The sequence below is a fragment of the Electrona antarctica genome (assembly GCF_951216825.1).
Source record: "Electrona antarctica genome assembly, chromosome: 8".
Taxonomy (NCBI): domain Eukaryota; kingdom Metazoa; phylum Chordata; class Actinopteri; order Myctophiformes; family Myctophidae; genus Electrona; species Electrona antarctica.
Window position 1 is genome coordinate 39,141,317 of NC_136789.1, and position 25,489 is coordinate 39,166,805.

General features: G+C 45.6%; 1 protein-coding gene across 3 annotated transcripts in view; it reads right to left on the reverse strand.

Moving 5' to 3' along the window:
* The window catches only part of LOC306927857 (homeobox protein cut-like 1), a 151,565-nt gene that overhangs the window by 82,977 nt on the left and 43,099 nt on the right, over positions 1–25,489 (reverse strand). For all 3 annotated transcript variants that reach the window (XM_079507724.1, XM_079507725.1, XM_079507723.1), the window contains exons 4-6: positions 25,138–25,351; positions 7,902–7,990; positions 3,116–3,179 (exon numbers count right to left, since the gene is read on the reverse strand). In XM_079507724.1, the coding sequence (XP_079363850.1) occupies positions 3,116–3,179; positions 7,902–7,990; positions 25,138–25,351 (367 nt within the window). The remainder of the gene's footprint in view (positions 1–3,115; positions 3,180–7,901; positions 7,991–25,137; positions 25,352–25,489) is intronic.

Here is a 25,489-nt window from a genome sequence, read left to right on the forward strand (position 1 = left end):
CTACAAATCTATTCTGAATATTCCTTTGAATATTGTTCTCTTCAGATTGTTCTGTACTGTAGCCTACCTAATATCGTTCCCTTTTATGTCCATAATTTAATCTTTGTGGGGTTTTTGTCCCCGTAATCGCACGCCTTGCTTGATCATACTACAGAGTCACACTTCAGCACCTCCAGCTTGTAGATCTGCTGTGAGGTTTCCATCCGACAGAGACAGCAATGTGATGTTTATGGTCGATGTTAATAGAGTGTTACAGGGATGACATCACCCCACCAACGTGTCACAATGCCACTGCATGTTTACATGGCCGTTGGGATACATTCAGAGTGCAAACTCGTTCAACAACATGACAAAACAAAAATCACCAAATCAATTGAAACAATTTAAAATGAATAACACATAACAGCTAGGAAACAAACCACGGTTGAGATATTAACCCTAGTATACACTGTTCAGTTTTTTGCCTCTATAGCCAAATGTATTCGCCAATTGTTGCAGAATGTTTTTGCCCGTTATGATTATGCACAACGTGAACACGAAACACTCGCAAAGGTCAATTCCTAACGCCAAGCTGCAGGAGTTCCCCCCAAGAAACGCTGGGTTTTAAAACAATTTAAAACCTTTATTTGGACATGCATGGCCGGGGCCTCAGGTATGTTCACACGAGCAGATGCAAAAGATTCAAAGATGCAAAGATATGCAGCATATCCGTGGCTTTGTCGCGCTGTTATCTGTGCGATCTGTGATGTCCCCGCTGACGTCACCCACGCGGCCGCTGACGTCACCACGCGTGCGGATGCGTGTCGGGGGGAAGCGCCAGGAACGTCGGGGGGGAAGCGCCGTGCACGTGCATGTTTCCCCATGCAGCGATCACCCTGTGCCCCCAATTTGGCAGCGGCGAGATCTGTGAGTGTCTGAGAGGCAAGACTGCTTTTACCCCAGGACAGCCTGCAGCCAGCACGCACGCACGTCACTCTGTGTGTGTGTGTGTGTGTGTGTGTGTGTGTGTGTGTGTGGTGTGTGTGTGTGTGTGTGTGTGTGTGTGTGTGTGTGTGTGTGTGGTGTGTGTGTGGTGTGTGTGTGTGTGTGTGTATGTGTGTGTGGTCCACGCATGTCTGGTCTTTTATTGAGTTGGGTAGTGGTTATAGTATATTTTTCTTCCAAGACCTTGGGTGGGATAGAGAGAGGAGAGAGAGAGAGAGACGAGAGAGAGAGAGAGAGAGAGAGAGAGAGAGAGATAGAGATAGAGAGAGATAGAACGAGAGAGAGAGAGAGAGAGAGACGAGAGAGATAGAAAGAGAGAGAGACGAGAGAGAGATAGTTTGTTATTGTTTCCCGTGGGGGGAAATTCAGTCGCCAGAGGCGGCACAACAGTTTAAGTACACACAGGGAAGTGCTGTAAGATAGCAAAGAAATCCCTATAGTGTCTGAGGAAGACATGAACGGTATAGGTGTAGCAGACGACTACACAGTCCACCTGCACTATACATGTATGTATGCACAAACACACAGCCAGTCACAGTGTTGTCATTAACAGCATCCCCGCTCTGGGCAGAGCTCAGGGCTCAACTACACACAATCACAGCGTCGTTACGACATCAAGAGAAACCCACTGACACCAATGTATAGTCCACAACAGTAGAGAGGAGAGAGAGAGACGAGACGGAAGAGAGAGAGAGGAGAGGAGGGAGAGAGAGAGAGAGAGAGAGAGAAGAGAGAGAGAGAGGGAGAGAGAGAGAGAGAGAGAGAGAGAGAGAGAGAGAGACAGACAGACAGACAGACAAGACATGCCCTGAGGGCATTTGCTGTGGGGGTGGGTGTGGAGGCGTGCATTCCCGCACACAGGTCGCACATACAAACACACGTACACACTAATTCTTAAAAAAGAAAACATATATGCGCTAGAAGCAGTGACGGCTGCTTAGTATTAACAGATGTATATTTATTCAGTGCTGCAGTCGTGCATTGTAGAGGGATGTTTTTTTATTTATTTTTTACATTTTTTGTTGTACTGCTAGGGCAAAACATATAAAACCAATATTTAAAAGCTAAAATCGACTTAATCTTGCTTATGTAGGTTAATCAAATTAATTGAATGAATCGATCAATCTGATGAACCACTTAACCAACTAAGTTATTCTTTGTCGTAGCAGTACACAACGCGTCACACAGCGAAGCGTTGTGAGCTTGTAAATCTGCTGAATTTGAATCGTTCATTAATTGAAAATCAACACTGTTTTGTGGTTATGGTCCTACATGGTGTTCGACGCAACATCATGACACAAGCATGTGTTTGGATCAGCTGTAAATTCATGACAGTTTTTATTGAACTCTGAATTTTAAAACAAATGTACACTTTCAGAGTTAAATTACTCTGAGGCAGAAGAAGCCTACTGTCCAAGATAACCCACACACAAACACAAACACAAACACCTACACACACACACATACAGACACAAACACACACATAGACAGTGTAATCTTTGCCCTTTCATTACCACAGTGCTCATAACTCTTGGGGTAATTCCAATTTCCATTCTACACCATTCCTTTCTGGGCAGATCTGCTTACAGCACACAGACCTTGTTGCACGCACACACTTTTATTTCTATACTTGTGAGGATGTCAACATTTAAAGACGGTGATGTTGGCCCTCACAAGTATACTATAGTAATAAAATCGCATGCGCACGCACGCATGCGCACGTGCGTGTGTGTGTGACTGCACGTGCATCAGGGCGTCGAGTGCCAGTGTGTTATTGGAGGGCTGATGTTATGATTATGGAAAGAACTGCAGGCGAGAGGAGGAGGGGAGATCACGTTTTCCATACGTTTTCATTGCAATTAAGGCCATGTCTTCAACCACATGGGGTGTTCCTCTAATCAGACACACAGAGCCTTCCCTTTGAACTTGAAGGAGGACTTCACACACACACGTGTACGCACGCACGCACACACGCATGCATGCACGCACGCACGCATGCACGCACGCACGCATGCACACACACACAAAGCTCAAATTGAGACTTTACAAGCTTCTTGTGTGTGCGTGCGTGCGTGCGTGCGTGCGTGTGATATTGTACTCCCCAGGGGCCCACATGGGAAGGGGAACTCACTTTGTTGTGGTGTCGTTGTCAGACTCGCTCTTCAGGTCCAGGAGCTCTGTCTGTGCTTCAAGTGCTGCAAGACAAAAAAACATTAATTTACAACACTGTACTGTTAGCCTACTGTACATACAGTCCATTCATTTACAACACTGTACTGTTAGCCTACTGTACATACAGTCCATTCATTTACAACACTGTACTGTTAGCCTACTGTTCAGTCTATGTGAAACCTTCTGGACTAAACTGGACCTAAGTTGTCTCTGTGCTTGGGCCGCTTTTTTCTGGCTACTGTGAGTTTGTAGAGCGGATAGTTCTGTCAAATGCTGTCCTTATTTGGCGTCCTTATTTTGGGCATGTCATTATAGGCGAAAATGTCTGAACGAAATGTTCAAATACGGTTTAAAATTCAAGGGGGCTTTATTGGCATGAGAAAACATAGGCTTACATTGCCAAAGCAAGCATGAAACAAACAAAGTATAATAGATGCAAAAAATAGAATAAAAGGGAATACAGAGATGTGTAAACAAACCTGTGAATTTGCTATTAGGAGCAACTTATATAGTTTACATGTAAGCAGGGATCACTTGGTATAAAGCGGTGGTTCTCCCACCGTTTTGTGTCAGGGACCCCCAAACTGATGGCCGCGGACCCCCCCCCCCCAACTGAAAAGGTTTTTGACGTGCTGTGTGAGCTTGTAGATCTGCTTTATCTGCTGTACTCTAATGAGCATCGCGCCTGTCACAGACATGCGCGGAGCAAGTTCAGTCAGGAAACCTCAGTGCAGTCGCTGACGGCCGTCAATTGGGCCGCCTCAGCATCACGCTCTCATCCACATGATTCACTCAGCCAATCACACTCACTCCGTCTTCATACCGGCTACATAAACTGGAAGGTTTGCTGCTGTATACAACCTTGCTGCTCACCCTCCTCCACCCCAGCTACCACCTGTCGTTTTGGATCAACTGTTTAGGTGCGGGGGATTCAGAGTCCATATGGCCGGGACTGATGCGCTTGATCTGAGTACCTAAAAAGCAGATTTAGCCAAACCATAATAAACATATTGCTCATTTATATTCAATAAATATCTATTCCCTCCATTCTTGAGTTGTCCTGACTGAAGTGCCTTTATTAAAAAAAAAACCCTGGCACCCAAATTGTACAGGGGGTACTCAATAAATGCACGTAAGTACAGTCACTCAAGTATGTATTTGGTTACTGTCCAACGCTGGCAGGGACTTGGTACATCTATGGACTATAGCGAAGGCTTTCTGAATGATCAGCTATGGCTGCGAGGCTGCCGGGCCGGGCTGGGCTGGGATGATGCCACCACATGTAGGCTTCTCTTCCAGTACAGTCAGGAGACAGTGACAGGACATGAGCAGCGCCCTGCACTTTATGCAAGGTGACAGCGCCCTGTCAGCCCGCATCACGCTGCCTGCAAGAACTAGCAACACCTGATATAACATCCAATGGATCACATCCAATGGATCACACGTGCACGCCGGCACGCCGGCACGCCGGCACGCCGGCACGCCGGCACGCACGCACGTGAGTGAGTGAGAGGTTTTGTGTGTGTGTGTGTGTGTGTGTGTGTGTGTGTGTGTGTGAGAGAGAGAGAGAGAGAGAGAGAGAGAGAGAGAGAGAGGAGAGAGCTGACAACGACACTTGCCAGAGAGTGTGTGTGCATGTGTGCATGCATGCGTGCGTGCGTGCGTGTGTGCCGGCGTGCACGTGTGCGTGCGTGTGTGCGTGCGTGCGTGCGTGCGTGCGTGCGTGCGTGCGTGCGTGCCAGGGAGCTGACAACTCCACTTGCCATGGCGTACAGAACAGACCATACCAGAACAGAACAGAACAGAACAGAACAGAGCCGTGCTGCTATAGGCATCCAGCATGAAGCTAGCTGACACTACAGACACGCAGTATGCCCTAGTGTAGTGCAGGCCCTGCTGATCATTAGCTGTTCAATCCCACTAGCTACTAGTGCAGTAGACACACTGTGGTTGGTTGTCCTCGTACAGACGTACAGTACATCTCAGTGTGCTCCCACGCGTCACTCTATCGTTATGTCTCTCAGCATGACGGTGAGAACACCTTCCTCTCTTGCAATTTGTCCACCCCGCAGGTTCTTTCGTTTGAGATTGAATTGAACGGTACGTTTTTTTGTCGTGTGTTGTCAGTGCCGTTATAGTGTCCTATACCGAATCACCTGCCAGCGAGGAGCCCCCACCGGGAGGACGTAGTAGAGCATTCGCCCCCACTACCCAACACTCCCTGCTCGGCCCTGCTGACAAGCTCAGCTCACAGCTATACTCCGTTTCAACGGTGTGCCTGTTGTGCTCCTAGTTGGAGAACCATCAGTGAGTCATTGGACGTGTACGGCACCAGGGCGCTGAGGGTTTGACACAAGCGAGCACTGACAACACCGGGACAGCCATGCGGTCTTTTTTGCCGTTGAAAACCCCAGCGGTATATCTCGACATGAGGCAGGCGACTCGTACTTCAAAACATGTCTACGGTACATGAGCCAAATTTAGATATGGACGTCACAGAAATGTCCTGTTAGGGCTCCATCCATCGTCGCAACCCGGCTGTACAGTATTTGGCATATCCGTACGCGCAGTGGAGTCATGCTGTCAACATGTCCATACACGATAAATATACTCTAACAGTCCAGACGGATAGTGCAATAAGGGCTCCCAAACTTTTCAGGCCTCCCCCAAAATAATCATATTTGAACTGGGGACCCCCCAAAATAATTCTATTTGAACTGGGAACCCCCCAAAATAATGCTATTTGAACTGGGGACCCCCCAACATAATCCTATTTGAACTGGACTCTGACAAACACTTGGAATTGTAGGCATTACATTTAGGTTGACTCGGTGTCAGTTCCACAGATAAATATTGTGAAAATAGCCGAGCTTGTAGATGGGCTATTTTCACAATGTTTGCTGCTTTCTTGTGTAATATTTGACAATTTGGTCTTAAAAGTCATTACATGGTACCTTTAGAAATGTGCAGATACCCAAATATACTGTGTGCTGGTTTGTTTACCGTTGATTGCGAAAACACAAGCGCATTAAAGACGTAGTGAAATGAAAAATACGTTTTTCACACTTTTCGATATCATATGGGCATACCTAACAGATGGGAATACCTAACAGATATCATATGGGCATACCTAACAATAGATGCCAAAACAATGGGAAAATTTAAAATTTTGTGTATTTTCATATCAAAAGTGTTACGTCTTGCTCCCCATCGACTCCACACCTATGTGCTGTGAGTGGTCTGTGCCCGTCAGGGCACAAGAGGGTCCCAGAGAACTCCACAGCACAACTCAGCGCAGGTGTTTCCCAGATCCAATCTCCTCACCTGAGCGGCATCTGCAATCATCTCCTGACCTGAGTCTACAAGAGCCAGCCCCGCCCGGAGCTCTGTGCCAGTTCCTCACTGGTCTATGGTTGGTAAAGCTTTTCAGCCAGACTTAAGCCCTAACCACACCAAAGGGTCACCATGCAACTCCTTGGGTCCAAACGGTTGCAAGGAGTTAACGCTAAAACCGTCTCGACCCTTTGGTGTGGTTTGGGACATTGAATTCCATGCGTTGAATCACTAGGGACGACGCGCGTCAACGTGCAACAGGACATATAACCCGCAGGGACAATGCTAAAACCGTCTCGACCCTTTGGTGTGGTTAGGGCTTAGGGTTCTCAGTGTTTAGAGCTAGCCAGTTAAACGTCATGCATTATATTCTCCTCTGTGAACCTGCCACTGACTCTACTTCTCCTCTCCTCTGCAGTGCGTCCGGGACTCGAGCTCTGTGGAGCAGCCTTACTGCTTTATTCCCTCCGTGTTTGTGAATAAAAGTCCGCCCGGGTGGGCTTTAACTCTCCTTTGCCTCTCCTTGCTGTACTTTTGGGTCACACCCCACTCGAGTGTCCATGAATTAGAATTTGAATTACTCCCTTTGAACGAAAACGGGATGCGTTTCATTGACCTGTTTGATTCCCATAGGTGCACGTTCCTCCAAACACAGCTGATTTTGATTACAGAACATCCAGACAGCGTATTACTCATTTTAAACTTAATCAGCACGCTAAAATATGTATCTGAAAACATAATAGGTTGGAAATAAGACACTAGTAGCCAACATGCTGAGCTTGCCGTCTGTCTCTCGCTTGTAAACAAACAGGCTCCGCGCGTCGCCTGAAGGGATGCGACACTCTGATTGGTTCAGAAACACACAGGGCTTCCGATTCAGACTGAAACTTCAAAATAAAATGACCGAAACAAGCCATTGCAACCCAACTTTATAGGCTAATCATCCGGGGACCCCCCAAAATAATCCCCCCCCCCCCCCCCCTCGGTTTGAGAAGCACAGCTCTAGTGGGTATAGGGGCTTATGTAGGAGTGTGATACAGTACAGCTCTAGCGGGTAGAGGGGGTTATGTAGGAGTGTGATACAGTACAGCTCTAGCGGGTAGAGGGGGTTATGTAGGAGTGTGATACAGTACAGCTCTAGCGGGTAGAGGGGGTTATGTAGGAGTGTGATACAGTACAGCTCTAGCGGGTAGAGGGGGTTATGTAGGAGTGTGATACAGTACAGCTCTAGCGGGTAGAGGGGGTTATGTAGGAGTGTGATACAGTACAGCTCTAGCGGGTAGAGGGGGTTATGTAGGAGTGTGATACAGTACAGCTCTAGCGGGTAGAGGGGGTTATGTAGGAGTGTGATACAGTACAGCTCTAGCGGGTAGAGGGGGTTATGTAGGAGTGTGATACAGTACAGTACATACCTGTGTTACAGTACAACTGTAGGGCTTGGGTTTTGGTGTCTGCCTCCAACGGGTTCGACACGGACGAGTCCTGTCTCTCGCTGGGCTCACTGTCAACAGAGAGAAAACACAGCTTAGTGTTAGATAAAAAGCCATACTTAATTAAGCTCTATTACACAAGAGAGTGTGCTTTATCAGGATTATTGGCACGACAGTGATGCGGTCAGTCGAGTGCTGGCGCTTTGGCATGGGGGGGTCAGATCAACATATGGAATGAATTCTGTACTGGCCATATATGCAGCGTGTCTTGAGTGTACAGGGTTTGATGAGGGCCCAGGTAGGGCCGGCCGGGCCTTAACTTTCGGGCCTGTTGAGAACTCTAGTTTTCGCCGGCTGCCGGGCGCAGCTGCACTAATAACTTTGGGGCTGGCCCGTCTAGAGTTTGAATGGACAGGTATCAGTCAAAAGGGAGACATCGAGGGGAATAATCAACATATGGAATGTCAGAACAGGTCAGCTCCATATACGGAGATGTGACGTGACACACGGAAATGCAGATTCTTATAGTAAATGTTACCTATACGGTCGCAAAAATAATAAAATAAAAATAAAGACTTGAAAGAAATGGTTCCATCCTATAATAAGCATTAACTAGATAAAGTGCCCCTCGGGGCACAGGTCTCCACCAGGGCAGGCCTCCTGGTGGCGCTACAATAGGCCAATGTGAAAAGGGTGCCATTTCTTCTTACACCTTGGATGGCAATTTGATGATTTGAAGCATTTTGTTTCAAAAATGTGTTTTGCAAAAATCCACCTGTTGGTGGTGCTATAACAGGCCAATGTGAAAAGGGTGGGGTATATTCCTATTCCGAGATTAGCTGGTAACAGACGGACGGACACACACACACACACTCACACACGGACTCACACACACACACACACACGGACGGAGTGCAAAACATACTCTCTCGCCATGCCTTCGGCCTGGTGGAGACAAATATCACCAGTATAACCAATAACCAGTATATATGAAGATAGGTTCCTGCATGGTAATTCCAACGTTCCTGTACAGTTGGTATAAGATGACTGGTGCATGGTAATTCCAACGTTCCTGTACAGTTGGTGTAAGATGACTGGTGCATGGTAATTCCAACGTTCCTGTACAGTTGGTGTAAGATGACTGGTGCCTGCATGGTAATTCCAACGTTCCTGTACAGTTGGTGTAAGATGACTGGTGCATGGTAATTCCAACACACGATGCTTCCACAGGGATCGACTCCTCCAAAGGATTCTATAGGACTCCGGCTTCAAGCGTCTCACATGCAGAACGTAGACAATGAACATGTCTGTGGTTGAGAATGCACTTTACAGTCTAATGTAAATCTGTTCCCTCGCACAACAGTGGAACTCTTCAACTTGTTTCACATGGCTCTGCTCTTAATGTCGCCAACGGCGAATGTCATTTGGCAGATACAGTGACTTATTCAGTCGCAGTGTTGGGAAAAATCTGCTTGTCTACGACCCCGGAGTGATCTCGGAGGGGATGCGGGGGAGTTACAGAGTTTAAATCCAGGTAAAAAAAAAAAAGAGAGGGATAACCACATTACATACATACAACATAAGGAAAGCAAAACCACTGAGGCACACATTTAACAACAAAAAACTAAACTAAACCAAAGTTAAAATGACTTCAGAATAGCAGGGAAAGTTCAGACATACTGTATACTCTCCAAATAAGAGATTTACCTAGACAGCACCATAACACCTGGAGGTAGCCACTGTGTAACACAAAGATGCTACTGATACAGGAAACAACTAATAGTAAAAAGACTCAAATAGTCAATCGAAACAGTTATCATTCAACTGAAAAAAGTCTCTCAACCGTGAAACGCTACAGCTAAAGTACATTTACCCAAGCACTGTACTTTCACTATATTCGAAAATAGCGAGCAAGCTCCCAACGCGTAATTTTGACTTTTTATACATTTCGACGCCAATACTAAAATAATATTAATTCAAGCATTGTAAAGACGATTCCCTATATTCCTATATATAGGCAGCTGTCTAAGGGCTGTGGTGTACGAGGGAGTCTGGATGGGGGCTTGAGTCTGGAGTACTTGGACCCAGATACCTCTCTTTATACTGGTGATGATGATTATATATATGTTTATATGGTGTACTGTTGTTGACCTGGCACCTCTGAGTCAACCTACTTCTTGCTAGCCGGTACACTTCACTGGTCTTGCCTAACACTGGTACGCGTAGCTATGTCTTGTCGGTCTTACTGCTGAGATTATCCTGGGACACACACACTTCTTGAACGTCTGCGTCCTCTTTTATAGGCTAGCGTGACGTCGTGGCCCGACGTCACGCTACTGACCATTTCCGTGGTAACAAGCATGATTCTGAATACAGGCCCTTTACTTGTAACAGAGCATTTGTATTTTGTATTGTAACCAAACCGTCTCTGTCGGGTGGAAACCTCATATGTCCAAAACCCTTTACTTTTCCGGATTCAAATTCAAAAATAGCAAAAGCAGCAGATCGACAAGCTCAAAATGTGGCGAGAGCTTGTAGATCTGCTACTTTTGATGCTTTCGTGTGGCGCCGTAGTGCACTCCAGGAGGGCGGTAATTTACAAAAACAAAAAAAAAGAAAAAAGAAAAACTTCCGATATGGAGATAGATGGGAGAGGTTTTTGGCCGACAACAATGAATTCAGGGTACCTCCTTCCATCACTGGTGAAAAGAGTAGAGGAAAGTCCTATATGCATGTTAAGGACAGACACAAACCTGTCCGGTGACTCGTGGGGGAAACTAACTAGTTTGCTCAAAGTGATGTATTTTTAGGGAACAAAAGCAGGTGTGTAGCCTGTTCTGTTCTGTTCTGTTCTGTCGGTGAGGTTATTATTAATACGGAACATCTGGGCCACCCAAGGGGCGTCGTTCATCACCGTGCCAGGAGCCCTGCCACCGCCGCAGCCGGAGCCATCAATTTAACTCAAAGAGTTAAAGGGAGCCAAGAGCAGCGGTGAGGCAGGGGAATTAGACGCGCTCTTCTGTGACCGTTGTTGTTACACCTGCTTCTTTTTTTCTCCTGTAGCTACAGGGATCACGCGCTGCCACCTCTGCCAATACAATACAAAAGCACAGTGGCGTGCACAGATAGACACTAGGGGGTGCTAGAGCACCCCCTGCCCTTTTGGCAATGTGCCCTTTTGAAAAAAATAAAAAATAAAAAACTTTTTTTTTTCTTTTTTTCTTTTTTTTCGATTTTTCAAAAATAGCAGACCTACAAGCTCGTAGCGCGCCACTCGGTGGCGCGCTATGAGCTTGTAGATCTGCTATTTTTCAATAGCTAAAGCACAACATAATGCTAACACCAAAAGGGGTTCCCGCCCAAAATAGATTAAGGCAACCGGCCGGTTCCACGCGCTGCACAAGGTGCCCTTTTTTAACTTGAGCACCTGCCCCTCTAAATGTCTGTGCACGCCACTGCAAAAGCACGACGCGTACTCCTTTTCCTCCCAACTTTTCCTCGTTTAAAGGAGCATTCAGTGATTTGGGTGATTTGGAAAACCACCCAGACCGCCCCGGTAACAAGATGTGCACATGCACACGCTCTACAGTGGGGGGAAGTGCAACAGGCCAACAGCATGTGCACCAAGGCCCGCCCCCACTCGATCATGATTGGAGGAAGGCCCCCTCTCATCCTGATTGGATGAAGGCTTTGCCACCCGCCACCAAAACTGAAACTAGGGTTTTTTGACCCCAGGGGCTCACTGGGGACAGGGAGGAACTCCTTATATGGTCAGCACACTCTATAGTAGGGAGGATTATCCAGAAAAAAAGAAAAAATAAGTGATATTTGAATTAAGTAAAATCACTGAATATACCTTTAAGGCGAGGGTTTTCCAAACTTTATTTGAACCGGGGGACGGACCCCCCCAACCCCTCCCCCTCCCACCCAGACAAGCACTTGGAATTGTAGGCATTGCGTTTAGGTTTGACTCGGTTCCACAGATAAATATTGTGAAGCAATTTTCACAATTGTATGTAACTAGAATTTCGCCGCCCTTCGGGCGGCTCATCCTAGTTCTGTTGCAGCGCAATGGGAAGAAGGAAATTGCGAGATTTGACAGACTCCACTTCATGTTTCAGCTGTGTTTTTAAACCCAGTATTGTGCCCTTCACATGTAGTAACGGATGGGTATTATTATTATTTGTTGTATTTTATTTTCACATCAAAGCAAATTAAATTAAATTAAAATAAGCACACATGAAACTGCTTTTTACTGTTTTTGTTTACTTACAATAAGTTACTGTTTTTGGAAACCAAAAGATGTTGAGAATGGAGCAGAACATACTGTAGTATATGTTTGTGGGGACCTTGACTGCATTATAGTAGGCCTACAATCTTTTGGATTGCAGTGACCCCACATTGTTTCTTCGGGAACAATATTTGTAGTTACAATGAGGGCTACATGAGCCGAAGGGAGAGAAACACGTCGCCTCTCTCCAGTCCGTGCGTATGGTGCTGCTGGTGGCTGAATAACAACGGATCGCATCGCTGACTGACATAAACGCACAGTTACAATTCAGAGGCACTTCAATAAGAAAACTCAACTAATAACGCTTGTGTGTGTTAATCTGCCCGATGCTGACGTTAGTATATAATGTTTAGATTGTTTTCCTCTTGTACATGCGTTTGTGGGCACAGTGGCAGGGGGTGAAAAGCCGATTTGTCCCATGGTGTGCACTGCGCAACTGTGCAGTGTAAAACATGCTGAAATCAAACTACACACACACACACACACACACACACACACACACACACACACACACACACACACACACACACACACACAGTCACTCAGTCACAAATCCTCCACAGTGTGATTACGTGTCTGCAGTAACACTGATGCGAGGTTACAATGAGTCCGTGGTGTGGTGAGACTGGGAAAGGAATAATGCGCGGAAGAGCTTGGCATCCGACTGCGCGCGTTGTGGCGATGAGATGGGCGCGTTCGGAAATACCGCACCGAAGCACACTCGCCTATTAGTTTGCATTGCATTTGCACAGTGCGCTCAGTGCGATATTTCCGAACGTGGCCGTTGTGTGTGTGTGGGTGTGTGTGTGTGGCTGGCTGGCCTGTGTTTTGCTGCGTGGGGATCGCCATGTGAGGGGGCTAGGCAATAAGGGCCCTGTGTTGCATGTGGAGAATTGTGTAGGTTAGTGTGTGTGGTGTAGCCGAACGGGGTGGTGAGAACATGAGGGGGATGTAGCACAGCAATCGGTGACCCCTACATTAAGCTGTGTTGCTCCCAACATGCAGTGCAAATGCGTGTTGTAGCAACCGTAGCCAATGGGAAAACAGGATGCAGTGTTGCCAGGTCCGCGAATTGTAAGCGAGTTGTAAGTAGCGTGTTGAATGGCATTTTTTCTGGGCTTGTTTTCATAGACCTGGCAACAAATTAGGCGGGGGTGTCGGTGCTTGTGGCGTGTTTGTGTTTGTTATTGATATTGATATTGTTTGTGTGTCTGGACGGGAGGCGGCTTTAGTGGCAGTGCAATGACAATTTTTACCATTTTTTATTTGGTGTTGAGTGTGGGCGTGCTGCGCGACATGAGGAGATAGCCGTGGATCGACGCGGAGGGTAAGTCTGTGACGTGTTAGTGTGTTTAGTGGGTTGTTGCAGTGTGTGTTGCAGTGTGTCAGTGGCGTAGTAGCTGGTGCCTTTTGTTCCTGGGTTGCGCACAGCTTTTTGGGCACACCTTTTCAATTGTATAATAGATATTTGACCATTCGGAGAAAAAAAAAGATGTATTAAAAAGATCTTAAAAATCCTTAAATTGTCACTTTAATATTTGACCATTCGGGGGAAAAAAAGATGTATTAAAAAGATCTTAAAAAGTCCTTAAATTGTCACTTTAATATTTGACCATTCGGGGGGAAAAATATCTATTAAAAAAGTTAAAAGACCTAAAATTGTCACTTTAAAAATGAGAAATGAGCAGATACCCCGTATGCGTTACAGTGCTTGGTGATGAGTCATCAATGTTGTTATTTAGTGCTACTCATCTGGTCATGTGTTTTGGCAAACATTGACACATCTACAAGAGCTTGTACAGTACAGTAGATCAGCTAATTTGGCGAAGAGATTACTATCAGTACAGGGGGTAAAAAGGAGCGGATCAAGTACAGACCCCTTGGGGGACCCCAGTCAACTGCTTAAGCGGTTAGACTTCAGGTGCTGCAGTCAAACGATTTGTGAGATCCAGTGAATTCGTCCCTGCATCTGCGACAGGTTGACTATTATGACGGATAACATTATGAAAGATTCAGTGTCACAATGTCAAAAATACCTTCCGTGTCTTGTATGAAAGAATAATGAATCAAAACTAATTATCTATTTCCATCTAGGTGCAAGAAAGGTTAATGAGGTCAGTTATTTTATATTTGTAGTTTTGCATTTATGCATTTGCATTCATACATAATATTTAGGATGTTTATATCCGCATGGCAACACGCTGTGAGCTTGTGGAACTTTACTTTCACTAGTTTGGGTCCCAGGAAGACATCAATGTCTCTTTTGGGTCTGGAGTGAAAAGGTTTGGGAAGGAATGAATTACAGTAGGTTCCAACTGTCCTTGTTGTTTATGACCCACTCTATTGTCACCTTCTTATGTGTGTGTGTGTGTGAGTGAGTGAGACACGGCTTTGCCTGTTGTAGCGCCACCATGAGGCTGATTTGAAAACATTTCTTCCTCAGCCCAGTGGGAATATGCATGCACAGTTTCACCGCAATCGGACGCTGCGTTGAGTAGTTGTGGCGATTTGTACAAAACGGGTACAAAGCGGGCTACTCCTGAAAAGTTTAGATGCCAATCGTAGGCAATGAAGGTGGATTATGAGAAATCAAACAAACCCGTCTTGATCACATGACTATGGAGAGCATGTGTACCGATTTGTGTGAAATTTGGATAACATCTGAAGGAGTAATATTAGAAAATGTGTTTTACATATGTCGGCCTCCTGGTGGCGCTATAAAGAGCAGATGTGAAAAATTCCAGGCAAAGGTTTTTCCTTGGCCTCTAGGGAGTTGGCATACAAAGTTATCCACAAATCCGTGCAATTGGAGGTAAAAACACTTTTCGGCCAGTTATAGCGCCACCATGAGGCTGAGTTGAAAATGTTCACATGGCATTTCTTCCTCGGCCTAGTGGGAATGTGCGTGCGCAATTTCACGGAAATCACACGATGTGTTCATGATTTGCAGCATTTTGTTTGAAACTGAGCACTCCTGCGAACTTTGGAAGACAATCTTAGCCAATCAGGATGGAGTCTGAGAAATCTGAAAAACCTGTTTCGTTGAATGGCTCTAGAGAGACTGTGTACCAATTTGCGTGATGTTTGGACAAAATCTGTAGGTGTACTGTCCAAAAACTTGTTTTGCACAAAGCGGCCTCCTGGTGGCGCTATAACAGGCCGTTCTGGAAATTTTGGGCAGAGGTTCATCGTTGGCATCCAGGGAGTGTGTGTGCTAAATTTGGCATGGACCGGGTTAACGATGCCGGAGATTAGCTGTTCACAGACGGACGGACACACGGGCACACGGGGACACACACGGACGGACGGACGGAGTGCAAAACATACTCTCTCCCCATGCCTTCGGCCTGGTGGAGACAAAAACAACCTACAGTATATGATATGTCTTAATCATTTCACCCAAAATGTTCCTAATAATATATGACTATTAGTATTTATATAAAAATAACTGTCAGTTATGTATGGATTAAATTACTAAATTACTTAATTTTAAATCACAAGACCAATTTTACCTTAACATTTGGCCTTAGGCCAAAAATGGCCTAAGTCCTTTTCAATTAGGACTTTACCAGTGTTCATGATGAGCTGACTTAGGCAAACATATGATTTAGGCCAGTGGTTTTCAACCTTTTCACATCAAGGCTCCATTGAGGACCACCTGGAACCCCCTCAAGGACCACTGGTTGAAAACTGACTTAGGCCATTATTTTAAGAAGGTGAAGCTGTATACCGACTTTTCTTTTAACTAGCCTGATAGCTGGTTATGTATGTATATATGTATGTATGTATGTATATATGTATGTATGTATGTACGTATGATGCTAACCATCACACACATATCTGCTACTTAACAGAAACCTCTTATCTCCATATTCTTTTTGTGTGTGTTTTCCCCCCTAAATTAACACCCTACTTGATCATACTACAGCAGCTGCATCACACAAAAGCATAAAAAGTTGCCTTTTGGTGTTTTGGAATTTGAATGCTGAAAAGTATACCTACTGGTATGTCTATCCTGCTGCACCCCCCCCCCCCCACCCACCCACACACACACACACACACACACACACACACACACACACACACACACACACACACACACACACACACACACACACACACACACACACACACACACACACACACACACACACACACACACACACACACACACACACACACACACACACCGCGTTCCAGCTGAACTTTGAGGTGAGGTGACAATAAAGCTGATTCTGATTCTTATCTGGAGTGTCTGGTCTCGTCTGGTTTCGCCCAGATTGACGCCGGGCTGAGCAACAAACTGTAGCTTGTGATTATAGCGGGAGATAATGTTACTCTTACTCACCTCTAATTCACTAGACATCTAAGAGCATTTCCTTGCTAATGGGTCTCCCCTCCCCCCCACACACACACACACACACACAGTCACACACCCTCGAGGGCCCGGAGGCTACCGACACCTCCACACACCTGTTTTAATGACAGGATGTCACAAAGACCTGCGCACATAGATATATAATATCGTTGCTGTCTGGAAGAAACCACATATAACTCAATGTTTGAGGTTTAGCATTGATTTATGAAAAAAATAAATCAATGCTATTGAGCACTCTTTACGTCTGTGTGTTGGTTAAAAAAATCACCACCGTGTGAAGTGAGTGGTGCAACTCCCCTCTCCCACTGCCTGCCTCTCTCTCTCTCTCTGTAATTAGCAGGCAACAGTGCAACACTATCTCTCTCTCTCTCTCTCTGTTTCTGGCACAACAGCGCCACTTTTGCCCCTACTGGTACTCTAAACATAGTCACATAGGTTAGGACGGACATTGCTGTTCCTTGGAGTGGTTGCACCACTCAAAAAAATACACACCTGTTAGCTGATTAACTGAGCTGCTCAACAACACCACTGGTTGGCAGCAGTTATAGTTCTCCTGCTCAGTGTGAATGGCCCTTTAGGCCAGCGGACCCCTAGGGGTACGCGACGCATAGCCAGGGGGTACCCGAAAAAATTCCCTTTTTTTAAACTTTTTTTAACATTAAAATGATGTTTATCTACGTGGTCATTTCTGCCAAGTTGCGCAATAAACGTATTTTTTGTGTTGTTCATTGTGTTTCTCCCATGTTTGCTTTGGGCCAATAGCTGACATGATTACTAAAACTGCAACATCAGTCAACCTGTCGTGACCCCAAACAGTAACAGCAGGACGCATGCTGCAGAAACAACAAAAAGACTCGGGACACTTGAAAGGTTTCTGTGGCCGCTTCAGATGAGGGAAAAATGTCTACCCCAAAAGGGGTACCTGGTCCAAAAAAGTTTGGGAACCCGTGCTTTAGGCGTCTCAACAGTGTTCAGTTATAGTTGTACTGCTCAGTGTGAATGGCCCTTTAGGAGGCTCAACAGTGTTCAGTTATAGTTCTCCTGTTCAGTGTGAATGGCCCTTTAGGAGGCTCAACAGTGTTCAGTTATAGTTCTCCTGTTCAGTGTGAATGGCCCTTTAGGAGGCTCAACAGTGTTCAGTTATAGTTCTCCTGTTCAGTGTGAATGGCCCTTTAGGAGGCCCAACAGTGTTCAGTTATAGTTCTACTGTTCAGTGTGAATGGCCCTTTAGGAGGCTCAACAGTGTTCAGTTATAGTTGTACTGCTCAGTGTGAATGGCCCTTTGGGCGGCTCAACAGTGTTCAGTTATAGTTGTACTGCTCAGTGTGAATGGCCCTTTAGGAGGCTCAACAGTGTTCAGTTATAGTTCTACTGCTCAGTGTGAATGGCCCTTTGGGCGGCTCAACAGTGTTCAGTTATAGTTGTACTGCTCAGTGTGAATGGCCCTTTAGGAGGCTCAACAGTGTTCAGTTATAGTTCTACTGCTCAGTGTGAATGGCCCTTTAGGAGGCTCAACAGTGTTCAGTTATAGTTGTACTGCTCAGTGTGAATGGCCCTTTAGGAGGCTCAACAGTGTTCAGTTATAGTTGTACTGTTCAGTGTGAATGGCCCTTTAGGAGGCTCAACAGTGTTCAGTTATAGTTGTACTGCTCAGTGTGAATGGCCCTTTAGGAGGCTCAACAGTGTTCAGTTATAGTTCTACTGTTCAGTGTGAATGGCCCTTTAGGAGGCTCAACAGTGTTCAGTTATAGTTGTACTGTTCAGTGTGAATGGCCCTTTAGGAGGCCCAACAGTGTTCAGTTATAGTTGTACTGCTCAGTGTGAATGGCCCTTTAGGAGGCTCAACAGTGTTCAGTTATAGTTGTACTGTTCAGTGTGAATGGCCCTTTAGGAGGCTCAACAGTGTTCAGTTATAGTTGTACTGCTCAGTGTGAATGGCCCTTTAGGCGGCTCAACAGTGTTCAGTTATAGTTCTACTGTTCAGTGTGAATGGCCCTTTAGGCGGCTCAACAGTGTTCAGTTATAGTTCTACTGTTCAGTGTGAATGGCCCTTTAGGAGGCTCAACAGTGTTCAGTTATAGTTGTACTGCTCAGTGTGAATGGCCCTTTAGGAGGCTCAACAGTGTTCAGTTATAGTTGTACTGCTCAGTGTGAATGGCCCTTTAGGAGGCTCAACAGTGTTCAGTTATAGTTGTACTGCTCAGTGTGAATGGCCCTTTAGGAGGCTCAACAGTGTTCAGTTATAGTTGTACTGCTCAGTGTGAATGGCCCTTTGGGAGGCTCAACAGTGTTCAGTTATAGTTGTACTGCTCAGTGTGAATGGCCCTTTAGGAGGCTCAACAGTGTTCAGTTATAGTTCTCCTGTTCAGTGTGAATGGCCCTTTAGGAGGCTCAACAGTGTTCAGTTATAGCTGTACTGCTCAGTGTGAATGGCCCTTTAGGAGGCTCAACAGTGTTCAGTTATAGTTCTACTGTTCAGTGTGAATGGCCCTTTAGGAGGCTCAACAGTGTTCAGTTATAGCTGTACTGCTCAGTGTGAATGGCCCTTTAGGAGGCTCAACAGTGTTCAGTTATAGCTGTACTGCTCAGTGTGAATGGCCCTTTGGGAGGCTCAACAGTGTTCAGTTATAGCTGTACTGCTCAGTGTGAATGGCCCTTTGGGAGGCTCAACAGTGTTCAGTTATAGCTGTACTGCTCAGTGTGAATGGCCCTTTGGGAGGCTCAACAGTGTTCAGTTATAGTTGTACTGTTCAGTGTGAATGGCCCTTTAGGAGGCTCAACAGTGTTCAGTTATAGTTCTCCTGTTCAGTGTGAATGGCCCTTTAGGAGGCTCAACAGTGTTCAGTTATAGCTGTACTGCTCAGTGTGAATGGCCCTTTAGGAGGCTCAACAGTGTTCAGTTATAGCTGTACTGCTCAGTGTGAATGGCCCTTTAGGAGGCTCAACAGTGTTCAGTTATAGTTCTACTGTTCAGTGTGAATGGCCCTTTAGGCGGCTCAACAGTGTGTGACCCGAATGCGACCCCAATCAGCTGCAGGCGTGTATGGGTCGTACCATACAGTACATGCAGGGCCGCTTTTTGGGTAGTGCGAATGGTGCCGCCGCACAGGGCCTCGCGCATGCGAGGCCTCGCGCTAGGCAGTGGTTTGTTTTTGTTTGTTTTAAGAAACAATAATCGCATCGCAGCCCGTTCCGTCGCAGTTGATTTTTCACCTATTTAAGCTGCATGCATGGACCGACGACCTCTCTCTCTCTCTCTCTCTTTCAGTCTCTCTGTCAGTCCAGTCAGTCAGTGTCATGATTTCACAATTTTCTAATTGAATTTTGAATTTTGATCGATCACAAACTGTCTGCAGGCAATCAAGCAAATGTGATACTTAATATTTATAACAAATAGGAAAGTGAAGGCAAAAGTAAGTATTAATTAATTAATTTCTTAATTAGTTTCTCCCAGACGCCTCTGAGTACATGCATATACACACACGGCCATTGGAGCGCTTTAGGCACCGCTCAAAAATATTGAACCAATGGAAAGTATTTTAAAAAAAGTGCTTCTGTGAAAACCTCCTAATAAACTCCACTTGAGCTGGATGCCTTTTCATTTCCTTTGGAGTTAGGTGGTTTCTTCCAGACAGCAGAGATATATAAGAGGCTAGATGCTGCAAGGCAGAGTCTACAGTGCAGTTCCCCCGCCCCGGCCATCTTGCAACATAGTCAACTGTTCTGGTACATTCTATGGTAGCTGGTGATCTGCTCAAACACAAATACTCTTAACTCGCTGAAGTCTTGATGGATTTACAAACGGTTTGGTTTATTACAAACGTTAATAAACGTGGCTATGATTCAGGATGCTTATCTGCTTAATGTTATGTTTTTATATGAAAGTCAATTATACGTATTCAGTATCATAAGTACATCTCTGTATGTTTATAACAAACCAAGCCGTTTGGAAATCGGTTGAAAATTGAGCAAGCTATGGTTATTTAAAAAAGTACATGCATGCACCACAGACACAATGTTATGACTTATGAGTGCAATGGAAACAAGACCCCTGGGCCTTTCCATGTTTTTCCTTTTAGAATAACCTTTGACTGTACTCCCCCGCACGCGGTAACAATCGTGTTAATCATTCAATCACATCACGCCGCGATGTGAAGAAGATCTGCGGTCCCTGACGCAAAGATATGTTCAGATGGGAGCCATATGTGGTATACGATATTGATTTGGGGGTCCTTGACATGAACAAAGTCTTGAGATCCGCTGTGTAATGTATACAGCACCTCTCCACCTCCCCAACCCCCCCCAGGAGCCAGCTGAAGAACTAGCAGTGGTGTACAAAGTACTCACATTTTTCACTTAGTAGCTGAATGACTAGTATTAGAATTGTCTTTTTTTATGCCCATTGTATTTTAATTTACTTCATAAAGTTAACATAAGTTATGTTAACTTTATGAGGTAAATTAAAATACAATGGACATACAATAGTTATGTTACATAAAAAGGCATTTGAAATTAAATACAAATTTTACTTTTCAGGATTTCAATTCAAATAATAGCAAAAATAGCTGAAACCACAAGCTCAAAACGCGACGCGGTTTGAGCTTGTACTGTAGATTGGCTATTTTTTGCTATATGCAATGTGGCCCTCTGGAGTGAGTGTGGAACTATAGCGGCCCTCTGGAGTGAGTGTGGAACTATAGCGGCCCTTTGGAGTGAGTGCGGCCCTCTCCATCGTCAAAGTTGCCCACCCCTCCCTTAAGGGTTTTACCTGGTGGTGTTAGGCCCAATAATAATAATAGAAATGAATCACAGCAATCGGAAATCGAAATCAAAAAAAGAGAACGCCCGGAACGGCAGCTCAGGGGAGAAATCAAACGGCCGCCGATAAAAAAAATATCACCAGCGGAGGAGAAATGAACAAAAGGGGGCCGATATCTCACTCACACTCGCTCTCGTCTTGAATCAATATTTGCCCCGCCGGAATGATGGAGTGTTGATAGCGCCTCGCCGGCCCAATGCCCTTCACGCAGCCCTCTCTCCCTCCCCTGGAATAACCTCCCGGGACGGCACGGACCGCAAGCCAGCGAGGCCACACAGGCCAAACACCAAACGACCGCAATGTCAACCCACTGGTAGACACCCTCCCTTTTGGATCATTATGTGGACCCTTAAATCACATCGGTCTGTCAATTTACAATCAATTTACAATTTAGGCATTTAGCAGACCACTTAACTACTTCTCAACCACTTAACCACTTGCTTGACCCCCAGCATCCATATTCTAGGGGGGGGGGGGGGGGATACTCGGGTGGGACGTTGTGATGCTTTGTGAGCTTGTAGATCGGCTATTTTTGGCTAATAGTTTTGGTGTAGACAGGGAGAAAAGCAGGGGTTTTACGGTTGAAGCGGTTAAGACCTATACTATATGTTGCTGTCGTCGGGCAGAAACCTCTTATCTCCATATTTCTTACGTTACGTTAGTTTTTTCGTAAATTAACGTCCTACTTGATCATACTACAGCGTCACACAGTAGAAGTAGCAGATCTGCGAGCTCGAAACGTGACGCAAATATTTTGAAAGCATTTAAATATGTTGCATTTCTTGTATCATTTATTACACAATATAGTTTTTTCTCAAATTTATTTTGTCTTTTTTGTCAGACACTTGTTTTTCCTGCAACCATACATTCATTAATCATTTTTTTCTCGCATTTCTTTTAACTTTTTTGACATAATAATGATTTAACCTGGAAGACACCAGGTTGAAAATGGCCAAGTGTTTCATTAGTGTCTGAGATAGAAAGAAAAGTAGAAAGAAAGAAAAGGAAACAAAAAGAAAAAACTGGCAATGACGGGTGATGATGAGCAGATGTTAAAACTGGGATATCCCTACTTCCCGTACAGCATACAGTAGCATACAGTATGTTATGTACACAGACTGGTTGAGCCACCGCAGCGCCTGCCATTATGTTTCTGACAGCCTCTTTGTCATGTTATCACACGTCGATAAAAAAACAAAAACAAAAAGTCTTTTGTCTAGTCGCACGGGGAGAACATTTAAGGCCTTCCCAGGGAGGGGCGGCGTGTTTGGTAATCACTATTTGAGCCGCCAAGCGCTGCAGTTACTGCAAGGAGACTGTCTGTCTGTCTGTCTGTCTAGCATATGTATGTACAGTATGTACTTATGTCACTCTGTCCACATACGGCCACCAGAGGGTGCAGAAAACCCCAAAACAAACAAAGCAAACCAAACCAGACAGCTCAAAGCAAAACCACAATGAGTTTTTGACCTGTACTGTGAGAGGGAAAAGTTAAGGTATAAGAGGGGAGATAATTTGCGTTCGCCCAGGGGAGGAGCAATGGATTTTCAGGGCTTCACCCAGCTGATGGCTGATGGCTCAGATAGCGTACGGCGCGGGGGAGACGAGGGGTTGACTCAGTGGGGTACGGCCGATGTTATTGCTTTGCTTGACTGTACGCTGTACACAGCATTCGTTTGTGGTGGATAAGTGTTTGAGGTGGATAAGTATAGTACGCCACTTTTATTCAGATACATTCTTTTCCACCCGCAGGAGGATCGCGGACCACCCGAGGCATGAATTTCGGAACCGTGACTATAGCCTGGAAAAAGATCAGTTTGTTCAAAAACGAAATCCCGAGAAATATGGGTTTTAAAAATACAGTTATCATTGTTTCCGATACACTGCCTGTGTATCGATAGCTATAGCAACAGGGAGCTAATCAGATGATAATGAAGACGGCCATCTTTCACGGCAAAAGTGGCGCTGTTGTGCCAGAAACAGAGAGAGATAGTGTTGCACTGTTTCCTGCTAATTACAGAGAGAGAGAGAGAGAGAGAGAGAGAGAGAGAGAGAGAGAGAGACAGAGAGAGAGAGGCAGGGGGAGAGAGGCAGGGGGAGAGGGGAGTTGCACCACTCAGTTCACATGGGTGTGATTTTTATTTTTTAGGCCACAATTATGCCATCCTCTAGTTTTCTAGGTAATGACACCTTTGAAAGCTGTCGCCACTCGCCTAACATTTCCCCCTGATGCGCGCATGACGCTCACTGCTCGAGAATAAGCTGTGTTGTTGTTCTTTGCCGTATCTTTGCAGTGTTAGCACAATTACACACGGGTGCTATTTAAAGGCCTGCTTCAGGAAGCCGTCGGACGTGAACTCCCACCCTACAATCACAGTGTCCAACCCTGACTATATAGACCAGCCTCTGATATGAGCCCTTAACCACATGGACCCTGGCGCTCCTATTCCGGGCATGTCGTTACAGGTGGAAACCCTCAAAATAACCTAAGCATATAACGTGGCTGTCGGGCAGAAACCTCTTATCTCCATTACCTTATCACATTAATTAAATGCCCTACTTGATCATACTACAGTATCCAAAATACCAGATCGACAAGCTCGAAACGTGCCGTAAAGCGACGCGTCGCGGCGGCTTTGTAGCTTGTAGATCTGCTATTTACGTGGTATGGCTGGGGTGTCAGGTTGGAGTGTTATTTTTAGCCCCGTGGACAGCTATACACTGTCGTAAAGCACAGAGCATCCACGTTTTAAACCCTAACTGACAATAATGCTGTAATACTAAGAGTTGTAGGTATTGGCTTTTCAATAAGACAAGCAATCTCAATAAATCCTAAGGGGGTAATCACCCACGGGCCTCTCCCTCTCTCTCACACTCTCTCTCTCTCCCTAAAGCAGTACTTAGCGATCTCCATTGTTGACAGGAATAGGGCCAGTGAGGGCACGCCACATACACAGAGATGCATTGTGGGCCGGTCTAAGATGATCCATCTTGCACACTACATTACCACTCAGGATGCAACCACTTAAACCCGACTGTATTTAACAAACATCTGATGCATGACCTTTGCATCTTCATGTCGCCGGCTTCCATTGACAATGAATGGTAGACTGTATCTTTGCATCTTCATGTCGCTGGCTTCCATTGACAATGAATGGTATACTGTATCTTTGCATCTTCATGTCGCTGGCTTCCATTGACAATGAATGGTAGACTGTATCTTTGCATCTGCCCGTGTGAACACAGCATTAGATGAGGACGCTGAGGTGCATGTGTTTATGCGGGCGAGACGTCGTTTTCAAGCAGCGGTTCTCAAAGTCTGCGTCCAGGGTCCAATAAAGGCCCTTGACGGGGGTTCCACACCGGCAGCATACGAAGATACAGGCCGACATTCCTTTTTAACAAAAGCCAGCGACGTGAAGATACAACGATACAGGCGACGTTTGTCGCTGCAAGAGCTACAACAGCTACAAAGCTGCAAAAAACAAAGTTGAGTTGGTTTCAATTTCAGCGACAAAGATACAAATAAGCCACAGATATTCTGCGTCGCTTTGCATCTGCCAGTGTGAACGCGCCATTGCAGATCTTACGTACGAACGGCAGGTCCATTTGGTTCCATTGTGTACACCGTCAGAGGCACAGGGGTCCTTGGAAATGTTACAGTTTGAGAACCCCCTACCACGAAGTAATCAGTTCAGCATGAGGACACACACACGGTGCTTCTTCTCACCTCTGTTCTTCCTCATGGCCGTCGCCGACCCGTTGTTCCTTCACCTCCTCCTCCTTCACCTCCTCCTCCTCCTCCTCCTCTGCCTTGTCCCTGTCCTCCTGCTGCTGCTGCGTCTCCTCCTCCTGCGTCTCCTCCTGGCCTAGTTCCTTGGCCTGCTGCTTCAGCGTCTTCTCATACTCCTCAATCTGCTGCTTAAGTGCTTTAATTGTCATTTCTGACACACGCACACACACACACGCGCACGCACGGGCACACACACACACGCACACACACAAACAGAGAGAGATTTTTCATTTTAATATAGTGTACAGAAGCAATGATAGGAGACTTTCGAGACATTCTGTCTATTTTG